Here is a 24,013-nt window from a genome sequence, read left to right as displayed (position 1 = left end):
TCAGCGCAGTCCTGTGAGAGGTGAGTCCCAGCCTGAATGACCACCCCACTCCACCGCATCTGGCACCAATCCTTCTCTCATGCAGAAAATGACCCTAGAACCGTCTAGAGCTGACAACCTAGAAAGCATCATGCAATGAGGCATGGAAAGTGGGAGGTCACAGCAAGGTGATTTGGGGAGGGAAACGATGGAGATGCCTAGAGGGAAAATTGAAGATACTTTGAGAAAACCCAGCTTCCCAAGTAGATGAAGAAGCGGTCGGAAACAGCCCTATGAGCAGAGTCTCCAGACCTTTAAGGGCTCCTAAGCCCAAGGACCAAAAAAATGACCCCAACCCCACAAAACTTTAGGTTTCAAGCCCTTGCCAGATTGGTTTCTCTCAAGACATTTATTTAGAAAAATAGCCCTGCCTTACCCTCCTCCCTCTGAGTCACCGGACTTGGGCGTCATGCTTAACCTAGCTCTGGGTCGGGTATCCCACCCAGTTGAAGGTCCAGGCCACCCAGCCCCTGGCGGCGGGCGGCCACGCTGCGGGTGGCCGCACACTTCCAGCTGCCTCGAGTTCCCGTCCCCGGGTTCTCGATCCTGGGGTCCGGCCTCAGCCTCCGGCTTTCTGGGTGGAGAGAGGGCGCTGAGGGAGGAGGGCTACCTGGTTACAGTCTGTGCGCCCCTCCCGAGGCCCCGGGAGCAGCTGGAGATCGAGGCTCTATTCTCTGTTCGCCCTCCTTCGGGCGAGCTCAGGGCTGGAAGCGCGGGGAGCTGACGTGAGGCTGGTGGAAGGGGTGGGGGCTGTACACCACCTCGGGGGGCGAGGGGGTGCTGGGCACCAGCACGGAGCACAGGGGCTCGTGGCTGCTCAGCACCGACGTGAAGTACTTCATCTCTTCTGTGAGTTGCTTGATCTCCTTCCGCAGAGCCGCGTTCTGCTTCTCCAAGTCTTCACTCTCCTGTGAGCGGAAAGGATGGACATTCAGGTTACTCTCAGGGCGCAGGGGAAGACTGGGGGGCGTGGAGGAGGCAGTGGGAGTTCCGCATTAGTTTCCGACTAGCATGGCCAGGCAGGGCATCGGTGACTTTTTCTGCACATTCGAGTGTGTGCACGCGTGCGTGTGTATTTGTACGTGTCATGTGTGTGGATGGGTGCGGTGCTGTGTGCTGTGCTCAGTCGCGCCCGACTCTTGGCGACCCTTGGACTGCAGCCCGCCAAGCTCCTCTGTCCATGGAGATTCTCCAGGTGAGAATACTGGAGTGGGTTACCATGCCCTGCTCCAGGGGATCTTCCCAACCCAGGCATCGAACCCAGGTCTCCCGCGTTGCAGGCAGATTCTTTACCATTTGGGCCACCAGGGGAGCCCGTGCATCTGCATAAACAAATGTATATTTGTACATGTATATGCATAGCTTCTTAGATCAAACCATATGAAATTGCTGATATTTATCTTGACCTAGAAAAATGGCAGTTGCATCCGGTCCCAACTAACAGATATGCGTGTGTGTGAAGGCATGTGTGAACTGCATGAGTGTGCTCTTTTGCATGCAGGTACATGCATAGGTCTCCATAAGTGTATATGAGAGTTGAGAGTGGCAAGTGCATGTCCAGGCCAGTGCATGACCAGCTAGAGCCGGAAAAATAGAAAAGAGTTTGTGAGACTGACTTATACTAATTTCACTCTTTTCTGCTCTGTTACACTGGTGTGTTCGCCTAACGTTCCCAGCATTTGCATTTAGTCTTATGAATGGAGTCCTTGGTTAACTGTCTACTTCACCCAAATTCTAGAACGTTTAGGGTCTTCTAAATGATAAATGGTCAAATTCCAGCAGAATGCTGTCTCCCAGCAGCTTGTCCTGTAGAACTCTGGGTGTGGCCCAGCACCTGTGCTTTCTTTCAGAAACACCTTTACCCCTTGCTTCAGGGAACCATCAGATACATGCTAATCAGAAAAACTCAGGACATCCCTGGTGGTCCAGTGGTTAAGAATCCGCCTTCCAATACAGGGGATGTAAATTCAATCCCTGGTTGGAAAACTAAGATGCTGCAGAATCCCTAAGTCTGCATGCCACAACCAGAGAAGCCTGTGCACTGCAACTAGAGAGAAGACCACATGTGCTGAAATAAAGACTCAGTGCAGACAAAGAAATTTTAAAAAGAAAGAAAGACTCAGGGTAAAGAGGGATGATTACCAATCACATCATTATTAATCAACAATTACACCCTGGTAATTAGCATTTGGCTCCCCAGGTGGCTCAGAGGTTAAAGCGTCTGCCTCCAATGTGGGAGACCCGGGTTCGATCCCTGGGTCGGGAAGATCCCCTGGAGAAGGAAATGGCAATCCACACCAGTATTCTTGCCTGGAGAATCCCATGGATGGAGGAGCCTAGTAGGCTACAGTCCATGGGGGCGCAAAGAGTTGGACACGACTGATTGACTTCACTTTCAGCTAGCATATACTGGAAAACAATCCCACCTTCAGAAAACCAAGGGAAATGCATTTACAATGTGATTTTAATGTTCACATTCCTTGACTCAGATAGATCATCTTTGCTAATCATTGGTACCCACAGAGGAAGGAAAAATGGCACTGGAGATGCAAATAAATTACATTTCTGTTCAAAAAGTGACCTAATATTTGGACTCCAGGTCTTATTTTTCCTGTTCTGTTTCGCTTAGGTTAGTGTTTTCCAAGCTTGCCGTGACATTAGAACTAATCTGAGGGCCTGGTAAAAACATAGTTCCAGGCACTTCCTGAAATCTAGAGGTTTGAACTCAGTGAGTTTGGGATTTGGGATTTGAATTCTGGGAATCTGAATTTTTAACAAGTGCCCCAGATTATTCTAATCACCAGACAAGTTTGAAAACAATAGCTAGTAATGTTAAATGTGATAATAAATGTGTTCTAACTATACAAGCACTTAAGTTCCTGGCATGGTGTATGAACTCAAGTGCTTGTTGATTGGCCACCTGATGACATCGACTGATGGATCAGAAGTTGACTCAGAATTACAGTAGGCAGTGAGCAGATGTGTGATAACTTGACATTTAAAATTTGCTTTAGAAAACCAGCTTCAGGTTAATGAGAGAGTTAGTTACACTGCCGACTGCCCTAACCCCTGCAAATGGGAGTTCTTTTGAAGTGGTAAGGAGAACGTGGCCTTATCCATCAAGGCAGCTTCCGTCGGTTTGTACAGGACAGACGCTCGCGTGCTCAACCTCAGCCCGGCATTTCCTGTGTGTGGCCGGGGGCTAGAAAATATGTCCAGGTCGATACAAAGGAAAACCCTATCTCTAAAACAGGGTGGGGAGTTGGGATACCAAGAGCCACGATGGTAGAGACAGCGGCACTGGCTGCTGCTTCTGCAAGGTGTGACCAGCTCATTCATCTCACCATTCGGTTGTTTCCGGGCACATCCCAGAGAGAGGGCATCCCCTCTCTTTACCAAAAGGTAAGATAAAGCAACACATGAGACTGGGGGGTGTTGGCAAGACGGGAACTGGGGGCCGGGAGTCCTGGCCCCTTCCTCTAGCCCTTTTCCTCGCCCCCTCTGAGAGTTTCCACTGGTGACAACATTTACTGTAAGTTCTGTGCTCCGAAGAGCCTGGGCAAACCCCGAGGCAGAAGGGAGGGGCGGGGTAGGCGGGCCGCAGGGACCAACCGCTCTGACCTTCTCTCCGCCCGGAGACCGGCCGGCTTTCGGGAAGTGACAGCGGGCTCTTCCTCCCTAAGCCAGCCCTGCTGAGCTCCGGCTTTGTCCTCTCCCTCTGCCTGCCCGCTGGGAGATCCCAGAGCTCTAGGACAGCGTTCAAAACCACCATGGCCTCTAACTAGAAAACAACCAGCTGCGACAAGAAACTTGTCTTTACCTTGGGAAGCAAGACTGCTTCCTGCCAGGGCCCCAGAGAAACCAGCACCGCCAGCCCAGGGGCCCTGCAGCCAGCCAGACGTTTTGCAGAGGAAGAGCCTGACTTCCCTCGCAGAAGGAAGCAGCCGATCTAGGGCTGTCATCCCCACCTGCCCCTGCCCAGCCCAGGTCCATTCTGACCCTCCCTGGGGTCCGGCATGCCCTGCAAAGGGTTCACACAGGGACACCTGGCTTAGGGCCACCTGGGAGCAGCTCTCTACCCAGAGGTACCATGATCACAGCCCCCCTAACTTCCCCCTGAATTCCCAATAGGGCCTGGAAACTGAGAACTCAGGAGGGGAAAGGGAAAGTAACATTTAGAAAGTAAATTTTGGCTTCTAACGTGTGTGCCTTCTCTTAAGGTCGGGGTGGGGTAGCCTGCCCTTGGGCTTCCATGTAACCTGCTTTTTACTTTTTGGAATTCCTTTAGATCCTTCAAGCTCCTTGCAATAACCCTCTGAGGTGGCTATGTAAGGCCAGCCCTTATCATTGTCTCCATTTTACAGATGAGGCCAACTGAGACCCTGGGACAAACCTATTGTGCAAACCCCTCACTCCCATCCCTAAAGGATTACAGACTGGCGGCAGCAGCTGCTGAAACAAAGGGCTATAGACTCACCTAGAGACACTTATTTTCTAACTATCCCTTCCCCCACCCCATCCCCGACCCCTCCACATTCATAAATTCGTTCTCTGTGAATCTGTTTCTGTTTTGTAAATAAGTTCATTCATATCATCAACATGTACACACTGCTGTATTTAAAATGGATAACCAACAAGGCCCTACCATATAGCACAAGGAACTCTCAGTGTGATGAGGCAGTCTGGATGGGAGGAGAGTCTGGGGGAGAATGGATCCATGTATACCTATGTCTGAGTCCCTCTGCTGTCCACCTGAAGCTATCAACTAGACAATATTTATCAGCTCTAATCCAGTGCAAAATAAAAAGTGAAAAAAAATAAAAAGACACATTTTCTCAGGGGCCCAGAAATTCGGAGTGGGTGACTGATCCAAAGCCCCAGAACCAGTTAGATACAGAGCAGGGCTGAGCTCTCGGCTTCTCCATCTTCAGTCCTGAGCTCCTTTTAGCCCACCCACTGCTTCTCTTGAGAGACTTGACGACTCAGGGTCTCTGGAGTCACTAAGATCACTAGCCTTCTAAGAGAAAACTGGGTCTTGGTTTGGTGATCCTTCAAGACAATACAAGAACCCTGAGTCGGTCACACTCTTCCAAACACAGAGCTAATCATCACCTCCTGCCCTGAGTTGGGAGGGAGTCTAATGTGCAGCTACTCTGTGAGAGGGCTGACTTGGGGCCAGACCATCCCCAGACCACAGCATGGTCTGGAATCCATGGCACCAGGGGTGGGGGATGGGGGGGCTCCCTCAGGTAACAGTGGACAGGGGTCTTGGTCCTGGCTCTGGCTGGGTGACCCTCGGTGACATCCTTTTCCTCTCTGAGCCGCCGTTGCCTCACTTTAAACCAGGAAGACTGGGCCAACACAGTGATTCTCAACCTTGATCACACACTAGGATCAGTGGGATCCCTGGAAAGTTTTACTGATGCCTGATTCTGATTTAATCAGGCTGGGGTGCACCTGGGCATTGAGTTGTTAAGGGCTCCCCAGGGGGAGTCTAATGTGCAGTGAATGTTGAAAACCACAGGATTAGAAGTCCAAGCCCTCTCTAACTCTCAAATATTTTCGATTTTAAATTGACTACCCGTGTGTATTAGCCAACTAGAACCTCTAACTGTTTGGAAAGGGTAGTTGTGTGTTGGAAGCAGAGGTATGTAGACTCAATGTATATGAGATAGATAGTAGAAACCAAAAATTTAAAAGAGTAATCTCATTTGAATTAATAATGACTAACATTTCTTGGGCGATACAATGTGTCAAGTACATTGCAATTACCATTACATTTAATCTTTGCAACAACCCTATGTGGTAGATAATATTACTAGCCACCTTGTACGGAAGAGGAAAATCTAAGGTAGAGAGAAGTTAAGTAACTTGCTCAAGGTCACATAGCTTGTCAGTTGTAGCACCAGTCCTTGAACTGAGACTGTCTGCCTTCAGAGCCCGTGCCCACCATCCTTTCTTGCCTTTGAAGTCTGTTTAAATCTTATAATATCTGGTAATTATCTCCTGTGAGGTCTCAACCTGGCTGACTTTCCTATTTCATCTTCCCTCTCTTCCCGCCTCATGCAAATTGAGATGCTAATGTTCACAATTCACCCTTACCTGTGAGGTTACTTGATGCCAGCCTTACCATGAACCACAAGCAGCTTGGGGGTGGCTAAGGAGGAGGCTTCTCGGGGGTGTGGGAACATTCTGGGAAATTCCCTAGTGGAGGGGCCAAGCAGGGGGTCACTGTAGAGCGCTTGAATGATGGGGAATCCCCAGGCAGGTCCCTTCCCCACAGGGAAGCCAGTTGGGACCAAGGCTGAGGACAAACTCTAACCCAAGGCTCTAGCAGGGACTCTCCAGGCCTTCTGAGTAGGGCTTGGAGCATCTTCCTGCCAGTTCTAGTTTAGTGCCTTGACCTTCTCCTTGAGTTTTCTAATCACACTTTCCAGAAGGGTGAAAATAGTCCCTGTGTTTTTCTCCTCAACAGAACCTGCAGTTATTGGTAGGGTGACCTTTCAGCTCCCACCCACACTTCAATACGAGAGTACTGTGTGAAGCTCACACCCAGCTCTTGGTTCAATCCCCAGCAGTCTGCAACCCACTCCCTCCCCGGCCCTCCCCAGGCAGGACTAGGGTGGAGCCCACCATTCCCCGAGAAGTCTGTGAACCGAGAGTAGGGCACGTCCCAAGCCATCGTGGGATCTGTGCTATGTCTCCCACCAATCCTGGGAAAATCGCCCCCACTCCTGTTCCTCACCTGAGGAGGAGAGAAGAACCACCAAACCACAGGTCTTTGCACTGAATTCTGGAGAAATCTACACTTTTGAGCCTTAAAGCTGAAGGTCCAGGACTATCAGCAGCTGGTCATCCACTGATATTTAACCACATCAGCCAGGCCCCTCAGGGCCCTACCTGGGGCCCTTTCTTCTGTTCCTTGGCTTTCAGGACCATGACTTCATTGGCCTCATATATGAGAAACACTATAAGATGGCTCACTCAACGTCTATCCCAAACTCCTTACGCCTGCTTTCCTCTAGAGAAGCTACGAAAAGAATTCCTCAATTACCCAGCTTCCCCTGCAGCTAGATAAGGACCATGTAACAGATTCTGACCAATGAGACATAAGCAGAAATACACGGAGGGAGAGAATGAAGCTTAGCTTCTCTGGGGGAAAAAGGGAAAGCCTCACCAGACAAAGGCTACCCTCTCTGGACACAGATTGATGCCTGGAGATTCAGCAGCCATCTTGCAGCCTTGAGGATTAAAACCCCATCCTGAGAATGGCTGCCCAAGAGAGAGAAGGAGCTTGGTTCTTTGTTGACATTCTTGTACTATCTCTGGTCTGTCTACTTCTGAACTTCTTATTTGAGAAAAATCTAAAATACAAATGGTGACTTGTTGATGCCTCTGTTGGATAGTTTTTCTATAACTCCTGACTGATACCTCAAGTTATAAAGGATATCACCCAGTTTTGAAAAACAAACTAATAATTTCCATCAACATCAAGGTCTGAACTGTTTTCTTTGGTTTTGTTTTAAGCTGCAGGTCTTTGGGACAGAGTGTCTTGGTATATACCCGCAAAATTGCCCCAGATTCACTCCACACATTCTACCACATGCATCGGACAGGCTTCTAAATGTCATCACTCCCCGCTTCTCAGTCCTAGCTACACACTGCAGTTTCCTGGAGAGTTTTTTTGTTTTTTTTTTTAATTTTGATTCCTGGATTTTACCACTGAGAGGTTCCAATTTAATTGTTCCAGACTGGGTTCAGACATGAAGATTAAAAAAGTACTTCCTAGGTGAGCTTAATGAACAATGAGCTTGAGAAGTATGTTCATAGTAGATTCCTCTTGAAAATAATAAAACAATATAAATATATACAGTTTGATTTTGTTAAATTTATGGTATCATATTTATATATTTATTTATATTTTGCTTTATTAAATGTATTTATTGTGTAACATAGCATAAATAATATAAATATAAAGAACTTTAAAGAAGGAAGAGGACATTTCTAAATCAAAACTTTTTTCTGAAAGCAAATGGCTATTTAAGGCAAAGAGTCTTACAATTGGTGAAAATTTCAAGTGGCCCAGAATAGTTCACTCTCATAGAAAGGCAAGAGGTAGAGGACTTATCAGAATCTCATTAATGATAACTTCATCAAATTATTTGTCCTATGGATTGTTAAGCTCTATGAGGACAGGAGCTATCCTTGTCTTCACTGTTTTCGTCCTCAGTGAAGGACAAAACACTGTCTGGAGTGAAAGACAGAGTTTTGTCCTGGGACTGTGCCTGGCACACAGTGAAGTGACCAGTAAAATCATGTTTCTTGACTGCCAACTTGGAGTCTGTAATAATTTACCAAAATCTGAGACCTGCATTTGAAGAGTCTGCTAAATTTGTGATATCCATGAAATTTCCCAGGGAGTGTTTAACCAAGCATTTAAGTACTTTTATTGCTTCTACTTTTAACTCTAGAAGAGTTACAAATGAGTGTTTGGTGGTGGTTTAGTCGCTAAGTTACTTCTGACTCTTGTGACCCCATGGACTGTAGCCCACCTGACTCCTCTGTCCATTGGATTTCCCAGGCAAGAATGCTGGAGTGGGTTGCCATTTCCTTCCCCAGGGAATCTTTCCGACCCAGGGATCGAACTTGGGTATCCTGCATTACAAGCAGATTCTTTACCAACTGAGCCATCAGGGAAGCCCACAAATGAGTATAAGAGATTCTTTTTTTTTTTTTTAAAGACCTGCTTAGCAACACTTTTGTTTCCCAGACTGAAGCTGTGGAGTGGAAGAGCTGAATTACAGCACTGTCAGAACCCTGCATGCAATTTCCCTGGCCTCAACTTGACCTGTCCCAACCAAACAAAGCAAAGGAGACCTGACCAGCTGTAGTGAAAAACCCAGCCAGGGAAACAGTGTTCTTAAAGTTTGTATGAACAACTGGAAAGAAGGGCATACATTTTCATATATGATAATACTTCTGATATCGTCATGTGATTGACTTATAGGAAAATGCTGGCCTCTCTGCATTAAACAAATAAAATCTCTCCAATGCAAAACTGACAAATGCCCTATTGTTTCTTTTGACATTTGCTCTCGCATTACTTCACAAAGAGCCCAGTGAGGTGTAATTGCTTTACATTTTGTAGATCAGAATTTAGGTTCAGATATATCTGCCCTCTCCCTGTCCCCACTGGATTTGAATTCATTTTACTGAGGCCGCCACCCCCACCCCATCTGGTTCCTGCTCCCTGGGGCACAATGGCCTTTTTTCCTGAGTTCCTCTTCTTGAGCTCACAGTCCTGGGCCCCACAAGGCATCTTTCTGACCCTTGACAGAGTTTGGCCTGAAGGCTCTGCAGACAGCACCCTCTCCTGGGATCTTCCCAGGCTCCTTCCCATGACTCATTTTGATTTCAGATGTCAGGGCCTCAGAAGGGCCTTCCTTGATCACCATTCCCAGCCCTGTCCTCAAGTCACTGTTAACATTGCACCATTTGGTTTCCTTTGAAGCCCTCCTCACTTTGTGTAATTAGTGAAATAGTAAATAACAATTGGTCAGTTGATTTTCCAGTGTGACTTCTGATTGAATGTAAGGTCCCTGAAATCAGAGACTTAGCCTGTCTTGTCCCTGCTGAACTCTCAGCACCTAAAAAAAGAAAAAAAAAAGCCCATAGGAGGCATTTCATATATACTTGTACGGCAGAAAGAATCATTTCTGTTGACATGAGCTCTAGTACTAGGAATATGGCCTTTGCTTTTGTCATTTTCTGGACTACCACACCCTCTTAGCAAAAGGCATACTTTTGCGCCAGCTGAGTAACTGGAAAATATTTTAGTAACAGGGTCATCTCGTGCAGGAAATTGCCTTCTAGCACCAGGAATCTAGCCCCCTCTAGTTGGCTCTGAACTTAATATTTACTCGTGAATTTCCTAAGAGCCTTATGTCATCCTCCTTGGTTCCCCTCAATCTAGTGTGACCAGATGTTTACTGGGACACTCCCAGTTCATAGTATTGTCCTCGTGTAATTTTTTACCATTGCCTCTTTTCACTCTCAAAAATGTCCCTGTTTGGAGGATAAATGATAAGATCTTCTACCAAAGCCTTTCTCCTAAATTCTAACTCAGGGATGCCCTCAACTGTTCTCATCCTCAGTTTCTACCAGAATTCACTCAGGGTCAATTTGATCATTTTCTTATGTTTTTTAATAAAAAACATACAATATAAATACATTAAAGATATTTTTTAAAAAGTATACCCACCCATGATTCTAGTCCTCTAAACACAACCCTTTTCATTTATACGTGTTGCCATCTTGTCCTTTTTAACAAATAATAGCAGCCAAAATGTCCAGCATTAGAAAGCCATGTAAGGCAAACAGTTGATCATCTGTTTGTTGTTACAACCATTAAAATAATAATTATGGTGATTTTTGTAAGTGTGACAAAATTATGACAGAAAAGAAAACACAAATTTGTATATATACTTAGAGTACACCTACAAAATCACCATAATTATTATTTTAACGGCTACATCAACAAACAGATGATCCACAGTTTACCTTATGTGGCTTTCTAATGCTAGACATTTTGGTTGCTGTTATAAGCAACGGTGTAGTGAACATCTTCCAGTCCTTGGTTAGTATTTTTATAAAAGGTTGTGTAAGATATACAGAGTCATCAGCCATGAATGTATACATTAATTATCACAACAACCTTGTTGGGATTTAGGTGTTGTAATTTTAGGTGATTTTTCTTTTTTTTTGGCCTTGCTGCGTGGCACTGGGGATCTTAGTTCCCCAATCAGCGATCAAACCCATGCCCCCTGCAGTGAAAGCTCAGACTCTTAACCACTGGACTACCAAGAAAGTCCCAGGTGTTGTCATTTTAAATAATTTATTTTGCTAACAAACGTTTGGGATGTTTCTTCATTTCATTTTAATGTTACAAGTTATTGATTACTAAGAAGAAATACATTTCTATATATGTATTTCCTAGTACAGCATTCTCAACCAGGGACAATTTTGACCTCCCAGGGAACATTTGGGAAGATTCAGAAATATTTCTGATTTTCATAACCAGAGGGATGAGGTGGTGCTACTGGCATCTAAGTGGGTAGATTTTAGATTTTACAATGCTGGAGACCAACCCCCTCCCACACACACAACAAAGAATTGTCCAACTCAAAATGTCAATATTGCCGAGGCTGGGAAACCCATGGTGTGTATTGTTTTCACAATCAGAATAGAAAATTGGGTTATGTTCATTTCAGTAGGAAAAAATGTTACGTAAGCTTTTTGTTCATAGCCTTTGCCCACTTACCTATTGGCATCTTGAGGTTTTTCTTAAAAAGGCTGTTCTTACTATAAGTATTAAACATGAATTTATTTAATTTGACAGAAATATTTCCCCTAATATGTCATTGTCCTTTTGATTTCGGATTACACCTTTAAGATCTTTTTTAAAATAAAGGAACTTTGACTTCCCTTGTGGTCGAGTGGCTAAGACTCTGAGCTCCCAATGCAGGAGACCCGGGTCCATTCCCTGGTCTGGGAACTAGATCCCTAAGACCTAGCACAGCCAAATAGATAAATAAAATAAAGGAACTTCTAAATTTAGCCCCTTTCAACCTGGGACTCTCTGCCTTTCTGGTCTCTTACTATATGCTTGGGCTCTGTTTCTGAACAGTGTCTGGACGGTTCACATGTCCTGGTTAATGGCCTACTTCTTAACTCACCCTTTGCAAAGGGCGTGTGAGGGCAACACCATCTGCAGGGCAAAGTCCTGCTCAGCAAAATGGCACAGAAACAAAAGCAAGTGGTGGGAAGGCAAGAGGTTTCGTTTCTTGGGTGTCCTGGAGGAAGACAGCAGTGTCCTCACCAGTAATACATACAGCAGGGTGGCCTGGAGCATCTCTGAGTTTCTTCTTAATTCTGCGATTCCATCAAGAAGGGGGCATGACCAGTTATGGTTATTCCCTCTGCAAACTCCCGTATGGACCCATGGCAGGGTCCCCTACAGGTGCTCCGCAGTCTGGAGGGGACTTGGTCCTGTGGAACCAATCTATGGAATCTCCCTAGGACTCGGGGGGCCTGACCAAGTCCTACAGAGGAAACTGAGAAAACCCCAGAGCAGCTTGGGGTTTGGTGAGACTCCCTCATCCTTTCCAAGAGAAAGTAGGCTGGTAGCCGCTGAAAACAGCTTCATGAAGACTTCAGCTGAGTAGGTGCCGCCAATTTCTGGCCTCGACAAGTAATCACATTCAGACAGAAATTCCTTACAGTGCTGAATACGCCTGCTGACCATAAACCACACTGACCCCTCATTAGTAAGACAAGCAGTTAGGGGTGGTGAATTCCTCGGTGTATTTTTCCTTTCCAAATGAGAATTGTCAAATTTTTATTCTGATTTTTAAAATGGTACATGTTTATTATAATAAAAAAGAATTACAGAAAAGTACTCGGAGTAAGGTGACTTATTCAAATCTCAACCACATAGAAGTAGCCACGGTTAGCATTTTGAAGACTATTCTTCCAGACACCTCTTTATGCATGCAAACATGCCCCCAAACCACAAATTTTACATCAAGAGGATTATACTCTGCATATTCTTTGTCACTTTCTTTGTCACTCAATGCCATGTCATTAACATCTTTCTGTGTTGATAAATACGGATCCACTTAGTCATTTTTAGTGCTAGCATAGAATTCTAGTGTATGAATGTGTCATAATATACTTATCCCCATAGCTGGGCATATGTCCAATTTTAGAGTATTGATAAAGTGTATACTATTCACAAATAATGACAAATTGGTCATCTTTGTGCATCATTGTTTCTTCAAACTCCTGTAGGTGGAATTGCTCCACCAAAGAGCAGGATGTTAATATTTATTGCTACTCAGCTTTCTTTAAAAATGGTTTCAATGGCTTTGATCTAATGCTTACTTTCTCAGCTAAGCCTAATGGTGGAGGAGGAAAAGTGTCAACTTTGGAGGATGCTGCTTAAAGAACAAAAGGAAAAAATTCAGGAAGGGGTTCAAAGAGGATCAGTTTTCACAAGAGTCCAAAGGAAGAGGCTGTGTTGCCTAGTGGTTAAAAAGATGGGTTCTGAAGTCAGACAGACCTAGTTACAAAATGTGTGACCTTGGACAACTTACTTAACCTAATACAGCAATGACAAAATAAGGTTTTTGTGCAGATTAAATGAGATAACTGCAGGTAGAGAACATAATGCACAGTGCCTGGTATATAATTGTGTGTTCAATTAATATGTTTTCAATAAAAAGAAGTTCAGAGCAGTAGAGGCACAAGAGAAATATCTATTCCATGGGCAGTTCACTGATTTTACACTGAACTTCTTTAGGCTGGAACTAGCAAGAACATTCTTTCTGTGGTTTTCATTTTACTTTATTTTTTTTTACCTATGACTTCTCCATACCAATAAAACTTATGGTATAATCTCCTAGAGGGAGAAAAAAAATTATAGAATGAAAAAGAACCATATACAGCCTTCTTGCCCAGGCCTTACCAGAAGACCAAGAACACTCTCCTAAGGAGGCCTGGGAAGCGAGCACCTTTGCTGAGCTCTGATTCTTCCATTACTCAATTTTCCTCCAGTTATAAAAACTATTTCTCACAGCATCAGCTTAATTTCAGACATAATTTACCCTCCTGATATTTGCTATATACGACATTAAAGATCTACCCTGAACCTGTAAATCTTTCTCTCTTTTTTTTAAACTAGTATGAGATCTTTCACACTAGAGGCAGTCCCAGGGAAACACACATCCCTCCTCCAGTCTAAGTATCTGAAGTTCCAGCTTCCAGATCTGACCCTGTAACTCTGCTTTGCTTCCAGTTCCATCCTCAAGGCCAGATCTGACTTGTCAACATCATAGCTCTGGGCTACTATTACTGCCTCTCCATCACCTCCTCTACTTTTAGCTTTTTCGTGAACACAGCTTCTCAATTGATCTCAATTCTCTTTCCCACTGACCTGGGACACAGACTCAAAATCCTTCCTGCTACAGGGCACCAGAGTATCCTACAATTACCAAGATAATCACACAAATGAAACTGATTCTCTGTCCCTTACAGTGGCTTGTTTAGTGCTAGAGACCATAAGATTACTCATTAGAAATCCCAATTGACTGTTGTCCCAAAGGACTGAGATATTTATGCACGATGTTCAAGGGATAAAACATCACAGTGGAAGACTATTCAATGTTTGAGATCAAATTAGAAAAGAAATCATTCTAATGCACATGTAATAATGATCTATGTTTGGAATTTAATATCTATATTATATAAATAAAAGCACATAATAAAAACATCCAAACTATATCAAAAGGTACAAAAAGTATCTCTCTTCTGCTTAGACCTTTTGTCCTACTTTCAGAAATATATATCGTTAGCAATTTTGGGGGAAAACCTACTTGAAAATTTTTAAGCTTATATGCATATGCACATATATGTTTTTATTTTTGTTAAAAATATGCATGGAAGAAAACTATACTCCAGACTCATACTTATTCACTTAAGAGTATAGAAGCTTGATAATCTTTTCAGAGTAGCACATTCAGATTTAACTTGTTATTTTAATACATTTGTGGTATTCCACTGAATAAACCAACTCTAGTTTATTGAATGATTCTCTTACTGATGACAATTTAGCTTGTTTCCAGTCTTTGCTATGACAAGCAATGCAGCAAGGATTATATCTACATGTACATAATTGTGTAATCTGTGAATACGTTTGTAAACAGATTCCTAGGTGTAAAATCGCCAAGTTACCGTGTATGCACACTAGTAACTTTGGACATGGTCAAATTTCTCCCTAATGGAGTTGCACCGACTTACACTTCCAGTAGCAGTACGTGGTGGTACCTGCTTGACCATCATCTTGGCAACATGGTCTTTTAGCAACATTTTCTGTCTTTGTCAGTCTGGCAGAGAATGTAACTGTTGCTTTAACTGTCATTTTCCTAACTGAGGTCTAGCAGCTTTTCTGTATTGATTTGCCATTTATTTTTCTCTTTCTATAAATTGCCTATTCTTATTATCACTCATTTTTTCTTTTGTTTGTAGATCATTTTCTTATTCATAAGGGCTCTCATATATTAAGCAAATATGCCCTTTTTTGGTCATATGCGTTGCAGGTATTTTTCCCAGTCTTCACTTGCTTTTGATTTTACTTATTAGGTTCTTTGAACTGTATAGACATTTTCACTTATGTATAAAATACACTTTTTATTGATAAATGTGTATCAATCTTTCCCTCATGGCTTCAGGGTTTTTCATTTTATCTGGAAGACTTCATTCCAAGATAAATATTTTTAATGCTAATTTTTCAAATTTCTTTAATTTTTTCCGTATTTCATCTATATGCATTGTAAAAGAAGTGAAGACTCTAGCTTTTTTTTTTTTCAAATGACTAACCAGTTTCCCCAACACAATTTATTGAGTACTTCATCTTTCTCTTGTTTGAAATGCCATCTTAGACATTTTGCATTTTTACTTGTGTCTTAGGAACTAACACACATTTGAGTCTATTTATATTTGAGTCTATTTGTATTTGGGTCTATTTGTATTTGGGTCTCAAATTTGAGTTTGTTTGGAGGTCTACTTCTATGTTCTGTTCTGTCCAATATTCTATCTTTTCCACATTGTTTTGATTTTTATATTTATAACTCACTTTAATATCTTATTAAGCTAACTTCCTATAATTACCCTCCTTTTTTAGAATTTTCTTAGAAATTCTCATATGGTTATTTTTCACAAGGTATTTAGAATATCTAATTTAATTTCCTCCAATACCCAGAAAATCCTATTTTATTGAGATCACATTAAATTAGATAAATTTCTAAATTAACTTAAGGAGAATTGCTATCTTTACATAAGACATAATTTTTTCAATTATTTGAAATTTTAAAAATCACCTAGAATAATTTTGAAGCTTAAAACAACTAAACCCTGTACTTTTTTGTTAAATTTATTCCTTCTTTCCATTTGCTGTTCTTGGTATTATAAACAGACTCTTTCTTCCTATTAAATTTTTTTAATCTAGTTTGCATAAGAAAAGTTATTACTTTTTGTGTTAACTTTGAAAGCTGACTGGGTTCTTATTATTTTTAATAGTTTTTAGCTGATTATCTTGGATTCACTTATTAGTGATTAATACCTTTTGAAAATGAATGGCTCAAGATCTGACTTTCTCCTTTTTAATCAATTCCTTCACTCTGCCTAACGGACTCTACACTTGACCGCGGGAGAAAAGTAACAGCATGCTGAGTGCTGGGTGAGACACCAACCAAGTGAGAATTAAAACAGAATGTGGGGGAATTCCTTGGTGGTCCAGGGGTTAGAACTCTGAGCTTCCACTGCAGGGGGCACAGGTTCAACCCTTGGTCAGGGAACTGGAATCCCTCATGCCACGAGGTGCGACAAAAATAAACAAAAAGACAGCATGTGGACAGTGTTGCTATTACGTTTATGAAAAGGAGCCCCTCCTGATTTGGTTTATGTGAGTGGTAGTCAAGGCCAGAGATGTTATCACATTGGCATGAGGTTAAACCGCTTGTTGAAAGCACCGGCTTCCCTACTCTGCTATTTTAAAAGCAATCTACACACGGTGTTGATGCAAACCAGGTATAGGATAGATACTGAAAATGCTACATAATAGGTATTCCATGCTCTCACTAGAGAAACAGAATAATTTTTTTGCTATTTTAAGAGAAATAATAGTGACAAAGTTGAAGCCAAGAAATCAATCGTTATCCCAGCATATAAGAGGCTAGCATACTAATACAAATATAGTCCTTATTTAGGACCACAGTACTTTCTAAACCCTGGTCTTTTACATCTTGTTAGGTGAGTCCTATGGCTGTGTCTTCGGGCCAGAGAATGGTTCCAGAGCCTCAATGCTTGTGGAGACAAGCATGGAAAGGAATCAAGGGCAAACCAAGCACCCAACCCTAAGAATGCTGGTGGTAAATAGAAGGTTTTCTACCTGAATCACAAACATTATTAACAGGATAATGGATGTAGAAGATGGGTGATTATTGTCTGAGAGGAAATGAACATTTCAGATCACAGTCAAGCTCTCTGTTTGATGGTGGCAGATTTGTTTGTTGCTGTCAAATTTCAGATCACAGCCAAACCCTCTGCTTGAGATGGTGGCAGATTTATATGTTGCTACCAAAAGCTTCTACCCAAAGTCAAGAAATATAAGTCACATTGGTTGCAACACTCAGACTTACTGTATAAACTCTGAGGAGTCCTACTCACTGGTCAAAAAGTGAAGGTGAGTGCCACGGTGCTCAGAGAAAGGAGTGGGGAGGAGTCTGTGTCCAGGTATGGCAAAGATGAGAACATTCTAGAGACTGAGGCCAAGGGTTTGAGTGTGGACGTGGTGACTACATGACTTGGGTCTCCATGGACCCCCAAACCCCAGAGATTATCCTAGTATAGTCTTGACTAGTATAATCAGATGGACTACATCTTCTGGCTCAAACTCTCTTCTTGCAGAGAGAGACAGCAGAGTCAGTGTTGAAAATCTTGCCATAGCAAGGAAGCATGCGTGTCACCCTCACTGATATGTCCCCAACAAATTTAAGAAAGACCAGGGGGTTGAGTTCCCAGGGAGACAGTGGCACAGCTCGAGTTAGGGAAGGCTCCTCTGCTCTTGTTGGGAGGCAGGGGGCTCTCCATTGCTAGGAGTGACAGGCATACTTTAGGGACCATGTCCAGAGGGTGTTGGAGAGAGTCTTGAGCATCAAAAGTGTATCTGAACTTTCCAGCCTTTAAGAAATCTTTCAGCCCTGACTGAGATCCTGTGATTTATATATAAATATAAATTCAGATGCATAAAACCTTAGTTGTAATCATCTTATTTCTTATAATGATAACTTTACTCTTATTATACTTAAAATTTTTGAATATGTATGATATGCCTAGGAGGACTGAGCTTGAGCTGTTTATATGCACTCTATCTATGAGGTAGTCATTGTCCCATTTTCCTGATAAGGGAACTGCAACTAAGCAGATTTCCAGTTTCAGAACATTGTCTACTTATACCAAAAAGTAGACTTTATCCTTACTAATTTTATTTATTTGTTCATTTGCTTGTTCTAAAGAATATTGAATAAGAATCAGATGCTGATGGAGGCAAAGTTAGCAATCATAGACTTTTCAAGCCTAAAATAGTAAATTTGAGGGTCATGAGCCCCTAAGCCATGGTGAAATCACGGAGAACATATAAGCAGCAGGTCCACCACCAGCTTAACATTTAGACTACTGATCACAATTACCAAAGAGAACAGACTTAATGTTCATTCATTCTTTCTTTTGAGTCAACAGATATTCATGAGTATAAAATTACGTTAGTATGCATTGGAAAACATGTTGAATACATTTCAAATAAAACACAAGCAAACAGTCAGAGGTCTTCACATTGCCTGCTCTCTGCTTCCTTACAAAGTTAAAAATGATATCTTTTTACCTAAAACTGCATCTTGCTTTTCCTTGATGGGATTAATACAGCTTTTCTCTAACTGGCCAGTTACCAGGCTAATCTTTCAAATAAACATAAGCATATTCACTTTTGGTGCCAATTCCCCTTTTTATCACTGGAGTGAATTCCTGGGATGCTAGGGGTCTGGGAATGGTTCGGGGTCAGGGGGAGGGCGGGGTAGGATGAGAAAGGACAGTGTTGCTAGAGGAAGGGCTGAAGGGATAGAAGAGAAAGGAGCTAGTGAAATAAGAGTTGATTGAAAAGGGAGCAAATTAAAGGGCAGGGTGAAGAGAGGCGAGGTGGTAAGGTGAAGGAGGTGAGGAGAAGACTTTTCTGTAAGAAGCACACAGCCACGATTTGTAAGCACTAACCAGGATCTTGCGCTACTGGAGGAAATGCAGTTCTGATCACCCAAAGCCCCTGCTCAAGCCAGGGGTCAGGGCTTCCCTAGAAAGTGCAAGGCTGGAGACAGCTCAACCAGGATGATGACTGCCAGATACGTGCACTTGCAACTGTATCATTCACAGACCTCTTGGCATATCACCAAAATAGAAATTTTGAAATCAAACCTTAATAATGTCCAGAAAAGAAGTTGTGGGGTGCAGCACCCTGTGGACCTCATTGTCCCAAATGCAGGGCCCAGAGTGGCCACTCTGCTGGCCTCCCAGGGGATGGGACTATATGTGTTCCTAGCACTGTGAGATGACAGGCTTCCCCAAAGCATATAACGCCTTCTGAATTGCTCCCAAAGGCAGTCGTGACTTCTGCTCTCTGGGTTCACGTGGGATGGAGCTCTCTGAGGTTCTCCCATCTCTTAGCAGGTGGATCTGCGTTCCACCAGCCTCTGGGCTGCCCACACTCAGCTTTCCTGCACATGCCATCCTGGGGCTCATTTCTCTTTCAGCCTCCTAGCCCATTTCCTGCGACAGAATCTTCTCCACGCACCCACCCCACCTGTATCCCTCACCCCTCCACTGACATCCCCACATACACATCTCCACACAGGCAGACTCAAAACTCTGTCTGGGTGTCCACAGGTTGGTGGGGAGCAAAGCCTACAGTCCGAGAGGATGAAGAGAGGACTCAACACTCACCAGGTGGAGGGTGTCGGCTTTCTGTGTCTGCCTCTGCCGGCTCTTCTGGGCGGCGATGCGGTTTTTCTCCCTTCTCTGAACCTTTCTCACATCATCAGATGAGTCCTGGGGAGCAGAGATGAGGAGAATTAAGGGAGTCTACTCCTCTCTGCTGAGCTAAAGCCTCCTCTCATGGCGTTTGTCATGAGAAATGTCCACTCTTCCATTTCTTCATCGTTATTTGCCCGTCCACGCCCTAGTGACCAAAAGGCTGAACCCCAAAGGGAACTCTTCCCCACACTCTGTTACACTTGCTTGTGTCTCTGTAGCTTTGGCCAGAAGATACAGGAAGAGGGCAAAAGAGCTTGAGGCCTCAGGAGAGCTGTATTTGGAAAAAGATGGTTAAGGCGATGAAGTGTGTTTCATCACCTCTCTTGCTCAGGGCTGTTCCACCCTAACCCTGCCACTTCTGGCCTAGAACCTTCTTGCCATTTTTTTTTTTTTCTAAAATGTCGTTGAGCACTCACTATGTGCTTGCTTCTGTGCAAGTGTTTTTCCCTGAGGTGCTCTTGTTGAACCCCCCGATTTGAAGAAGTGATATGAGTATTTGCATCTTACATGGGGGAACGAAGGCTCAAAGAGCTTGCCCAGGAGCTCACAGTACTCTGGAAAGTTGCATCCTCCAGTGCTGTCTGATGCCTCTCCAAGCCACTCCCTCACCCACTACCAACTACTTCTTCCCTAGCGTGACCCCTTGGGGCTTCTGTTGCCCCCGCCCCGGACTGAGGTCCCCATTCCAGATCTGCCTCTTTGTCCCCTGCATTTCCTTCTTTATGCTCAGTGACCCTGACATCCCCCAGGGTGCCCTGAGCACAAGGCCTAGTTCAAAGTGGAGACCAGGAACAGTTTTAATGATGGAGGTAACCTGGCTCTGGCAGGTCGGAGCCAGGTCCTTAGGAGGACCCGGGGACCTTGGGTGTCATCTGAGTGCCTCCCACAGATGGGCGTGTGCTCCACTTGAGCAGAGAGGTTAGCTCTGGCTTTGCCCAGACGCTACAGGGTAAGTGTAGAAGTTTGACCGAAACCCTCCTGCACCCCCAGCTCTGCCCTGTCTCATATCCCTGCAGGCTAGAGGGACACGGTTCCCAGGACAAGAGTCTGCCTGCCCAAGCATACGTCTCACCAATGGCCTGGTACTTCCAGGCCATTGCAGTCAGAGGGCAGTGGGTTAGATAGGAAGGAAGTGCTCTTCCTCTCAGGGGGTTGGGGGGCTGGGTTACCATGAAAGCCATGAGTAATTTCCTTCCTAAGAAGAGCACAGGCTTCCAGGTGGTCTGAACGGCTCTGATACGGTCTCGAGCGGAGGACTGGGTTGTTTGTCCTCTAGAGGTCTCCACTAGGACTCCTTCCTACCTGCCTCTCTTCTGTCAGGTGTTGATGACAGAAGCTGTAGTATATGTTTGTATACTCTTATTCGGGCTGCAGCATTTTGAAGGCCCTCTCAGACATCCGTACCAAGGAAAGAAGGCAGTTTTTAAACCCTAGATTTGGAGAAGACATTGTCCTGCACCGTTGTACTGGATGAGCAGGGAGAGACTTTCTGTGGAGAGGGCTGTCAAGGAATGTGATGAGGAGAAAGCCCTGGGAGATGGGAAGCAGCCAGGATGCTCATGGTGTTTTGTTTTGTTTTTTTTTTTTCCTTTCTTTCTTTTCTTTTGGCAATCCTCAAGCTGAAAACTTTTGAGTTGGAAGTCACAATCTTAGACACCCAGAATCTCCACCCTCCTCTCTCTAGTTTCCCCAGAGCTGAGCTACAAGGGAATAATTTCAAGTGCCCAGAACCATCTCCTGATTCATTTCCTTCCTCCTTCAGCTCTCCTAACCCCATCCTGTGCCAGCAACAGGTTCCGTGCTGGGAGGTAAGATAGATCCTTCCGAGCTGGCCTGGGGTCCTCCTCCTTCTAACTTGCCTCCCCCGACCCCATCCCTTTCCTCGCCTCTTCTGCCGGCTGTCTCCTGGGCAACCATCTAGCTTTCCGGGTGTGCGTGCCCTCAGCCGGCACCAACGCTCCTCCCCACTCACTCTGCTACCGCCCTGGAGAGAGGTAGACGCTCTCTTCTGAGAGACCAGAGTTCTTTGGTGCCCATTGCCCTCTCGGCTTCCTAGAAAGCTTCCTGGGATGGGACCCCAGGTGAGGTGAAGGCGATGGGTACCATCAGGGGACGCGGAGAGCATCCTCTGGCAGGAGGGGCAGAAGGATGAGGGTCTCCGCCCGAGATGCACAGCTTCCCCGCAGCCCTTGAGTCTAACAGGATGCCCCGGCCACCAGCCATCTCCTGGCCCCTCAGCGTCCCTGGGCAGAGGCCCAGGAAGCCTGGCCCTCTCCCCTCTGCCCCGGAGAATCAGGAGGGAAGAGGAGGGAAAGGCAGGACCCTACCTGTTTGCTGGGGGGTGGAGAGCGGCTGAAGCTGGAGTCGCTGCTGTCGGAGCTGTGAGGCATGGCCGCGGTCTTCCGGGCTCTCCACGCAGCCCCAGGCGCCTCGGGGCTCTCCTGTCACCAGCCGGCCTCCCTTCCTGACTGCTCCCCCCGGGCCAGCAGCCCACCCCCCTCCGCAGGGCCCTCCTCTGCCCGCCTTGCCGCTGCCTCTGACCCCGGCGTCCTCCTCGCTCTGGGGTGCAGAGGCTCTGCTCCCCACAGGGACATGTCGCTTGCCTTGGGGCTCGCGCCCTCTCTCACTCTTGTGGTTTCTGGTAACTCGCGCTGGAAGTCACATGGGCGGAAACTTAAGTTAGAAGTTAAATTGAGAGAAAATACATATCTGGGAAAAGACCCACTGAATTATGTGAAAGAAAGAAAAGATAGAAAAAAAAAAAAAAAAGATACACAAAACCCCAGATACCTTCCGACAGTTTGAAAGGCAGAACAGCTCACTTCAATTGATGAAGATAAAAAGAGAAAAACAGCCCAGGGAGGGAAAAACCCCAGCCAGAATTAGCAAGTCCGTCTTCTGTCAACATGGGCAGAAAGGAGAGGACAGCAAGGGAAGAGTTTCCACTGTCACCCGACTTGAATTTTAACCGAAAGGAAAGCAACGGGCTGGGATTTCTTTCTGGTTTTTCTCCAAAGTGGCTGCCTGTCCTGTGTTGTGGCGTCGGGGGGTGGGGGTGGGGGGCTCTCTCTCTCTCTCTGTCCTGCCTTGGGGTGGGCCGGGGGTGAAGGGACCCAAGGGCTCAGACCTTTCCAGACAGACCGAAGGGGCGATGGTAGGTCTGAAAGCCACAGGGGCTAGCCTGGAATCGATGTTCTAAGCATTTATTCATTGCCTATGCCTCTTGGCAGGTGCTCTGTCTAGAGAAAAGATGCCTCCTGTGTTGAAGGTCTTTCAGGGGATCAGGGTCAGCCTGGAATCTTAATGATTCATGAAGGTCCCAAGGTCAGAGCCCAGAGTGGAGGAACAGTTGAACTCACACACGGACACAGAAATGAGCGCTGTACTTGGGAGTCGAAATAATCAGGATTTGAAATCTCCCTCTATCCCTTAGTATGTCTGTGGCCTTGGATAGCTCACTCATTTATCTGTAAATGAAGGATGATAAAATCTTCTCTGCCTACCTCTCAGGGCTGTTTCGAGAAGCAAATAAAAGTGGATTACAAAGCCCCAGCAGACTGTAAACTATGCCATAAAGACAATTGTTAGATGTAGTGCCACTTGTCCTGTTACATGCATGTTTGATAAGTTCTCAGTAAGCAATCCCCCACACACCTAGGCATTCGGGCTTTCAAAAAATGCCTTGTCTTATTCCCCGTATGGCTCCAAGCTAAATATTTGCCTTGCTTAGCCCTCACTGAAAGAAGTATGGCCCTGAGGGATGTTGTGTCCACTGGCTGAATTTCTGCCCCAAGACAATACTGTCCTGGAGGTAAACTGAGCAAAACAAAATCCCTTCCCCCGTGGAAGTTGTATTTGAGTGGGGGACGCAGACAGTAAACAAAGGAGTTAATATTTAACACAGCAGAAGGTGACAAGGGGCATGGAAGAAAATAAAGCGGGTAAGAGGTAGGGAATTCTGGGGGCCAGTGGGTTACTGTTTCTGCAGGGTCGTTGGGAAAGGCCTTCCTGAAAGGAGGACAAATGAGCAGAGATCTGAAGGGAAGGAGGGAGTGAATGGTGTGGGTGGCTAGGGGAAGAACATTCCAGCAAGGACCTGAGGTGAGAGTATGTCTGGTTGTCAGAGGAACAACAAGGAGGCCAGTGGAGCTGGAGTGAAAAGCTGTGAGTGGTAGGAGATGAAGTCAGCAAGCTACCAGGCATTTATGTCGGCCTTGGAGGCCACTGTAAGGATTTTGGCTTTTGTTCTGAAGGAGATGGGGAGCTCCCAGAGGACCTGCCC

At 45.0% G+C, this 24,013-nt stretch overlaps 1 protein-coding gene across 1 annotated transcript; it reads right to left on the bottom strand.

Annotated features, from left to right (window-relative positions):
• Positions 1 to 369: 369 nt before the first annotated feature.
• On the bottom strand, positions 370 to 22,365 carry BATF (basic leucine zipper ATF-like transcription factor). Its single transcript, XM_043472592.1, has 3 exons — positions 22,059 to 22,365; positions 19,642 to 19,746; positions 370 to 947 (listed from the first exon to the last, which is right to left on the bottom strand). The coding sequence occupies exons 1-3, from the start codon at positions 22,119 to 22,121 to the stop codon at positions 738 to 740; spliced, it is 378 nt and encodes a 125-aa protein (XP_043328527.1). The 5' UTR covers positions 22,122 to 22,365; the 3' UTR covers positions 370 to 737.
• Positions 22,366 to 24,013: the final 1,648 nt, after the last annotated feature.

This window comes from Cervus canadensis, chromosome 6, assembly GCF_019320065.1.
Source record: "Cervus canadensis isolate Bull #8, Minnesota chromosome 6, ASM1932006v1, whole genome shotgun sequence".
Taxonomy (NCBI): Eukaryota; Metazoa; Chordata; class Mammalia; order Artiodactyla; family Cervidae; genus Cervus; species Cervus canadensis.
This window is presented reverse-complemented; position numbering and strand designations above follow the sequence as displayed.

What these genes read in the sequence shown, in the direction of transcription:
- BATF (XM_043472592.1), bottom strand. Translation starts at nt 22,121, where the DNA reads ATGCCTCACAGCTCCGACAGCAGCGACTCCAGCTTCAGCCGCTCTCCA. An exon ending in CTCCACCCCCCAGCAAACAG is followed by an intron (nt 19,747 to 22,058) that starts GTAGGGTCCTGC and finishes TCTGCTCCCCAG; the next exon opens with GACTCATCTGATGATGTGAG. An exon ending in AAGCCGACACCCTCCACCTG is followed by an intron (nt 948 to 19,641) that starts GTGAGTGTTGAG and finishes TTCCGCTCACAG; the next exon opens with GAGAGTGAAGACTTGGAGAA.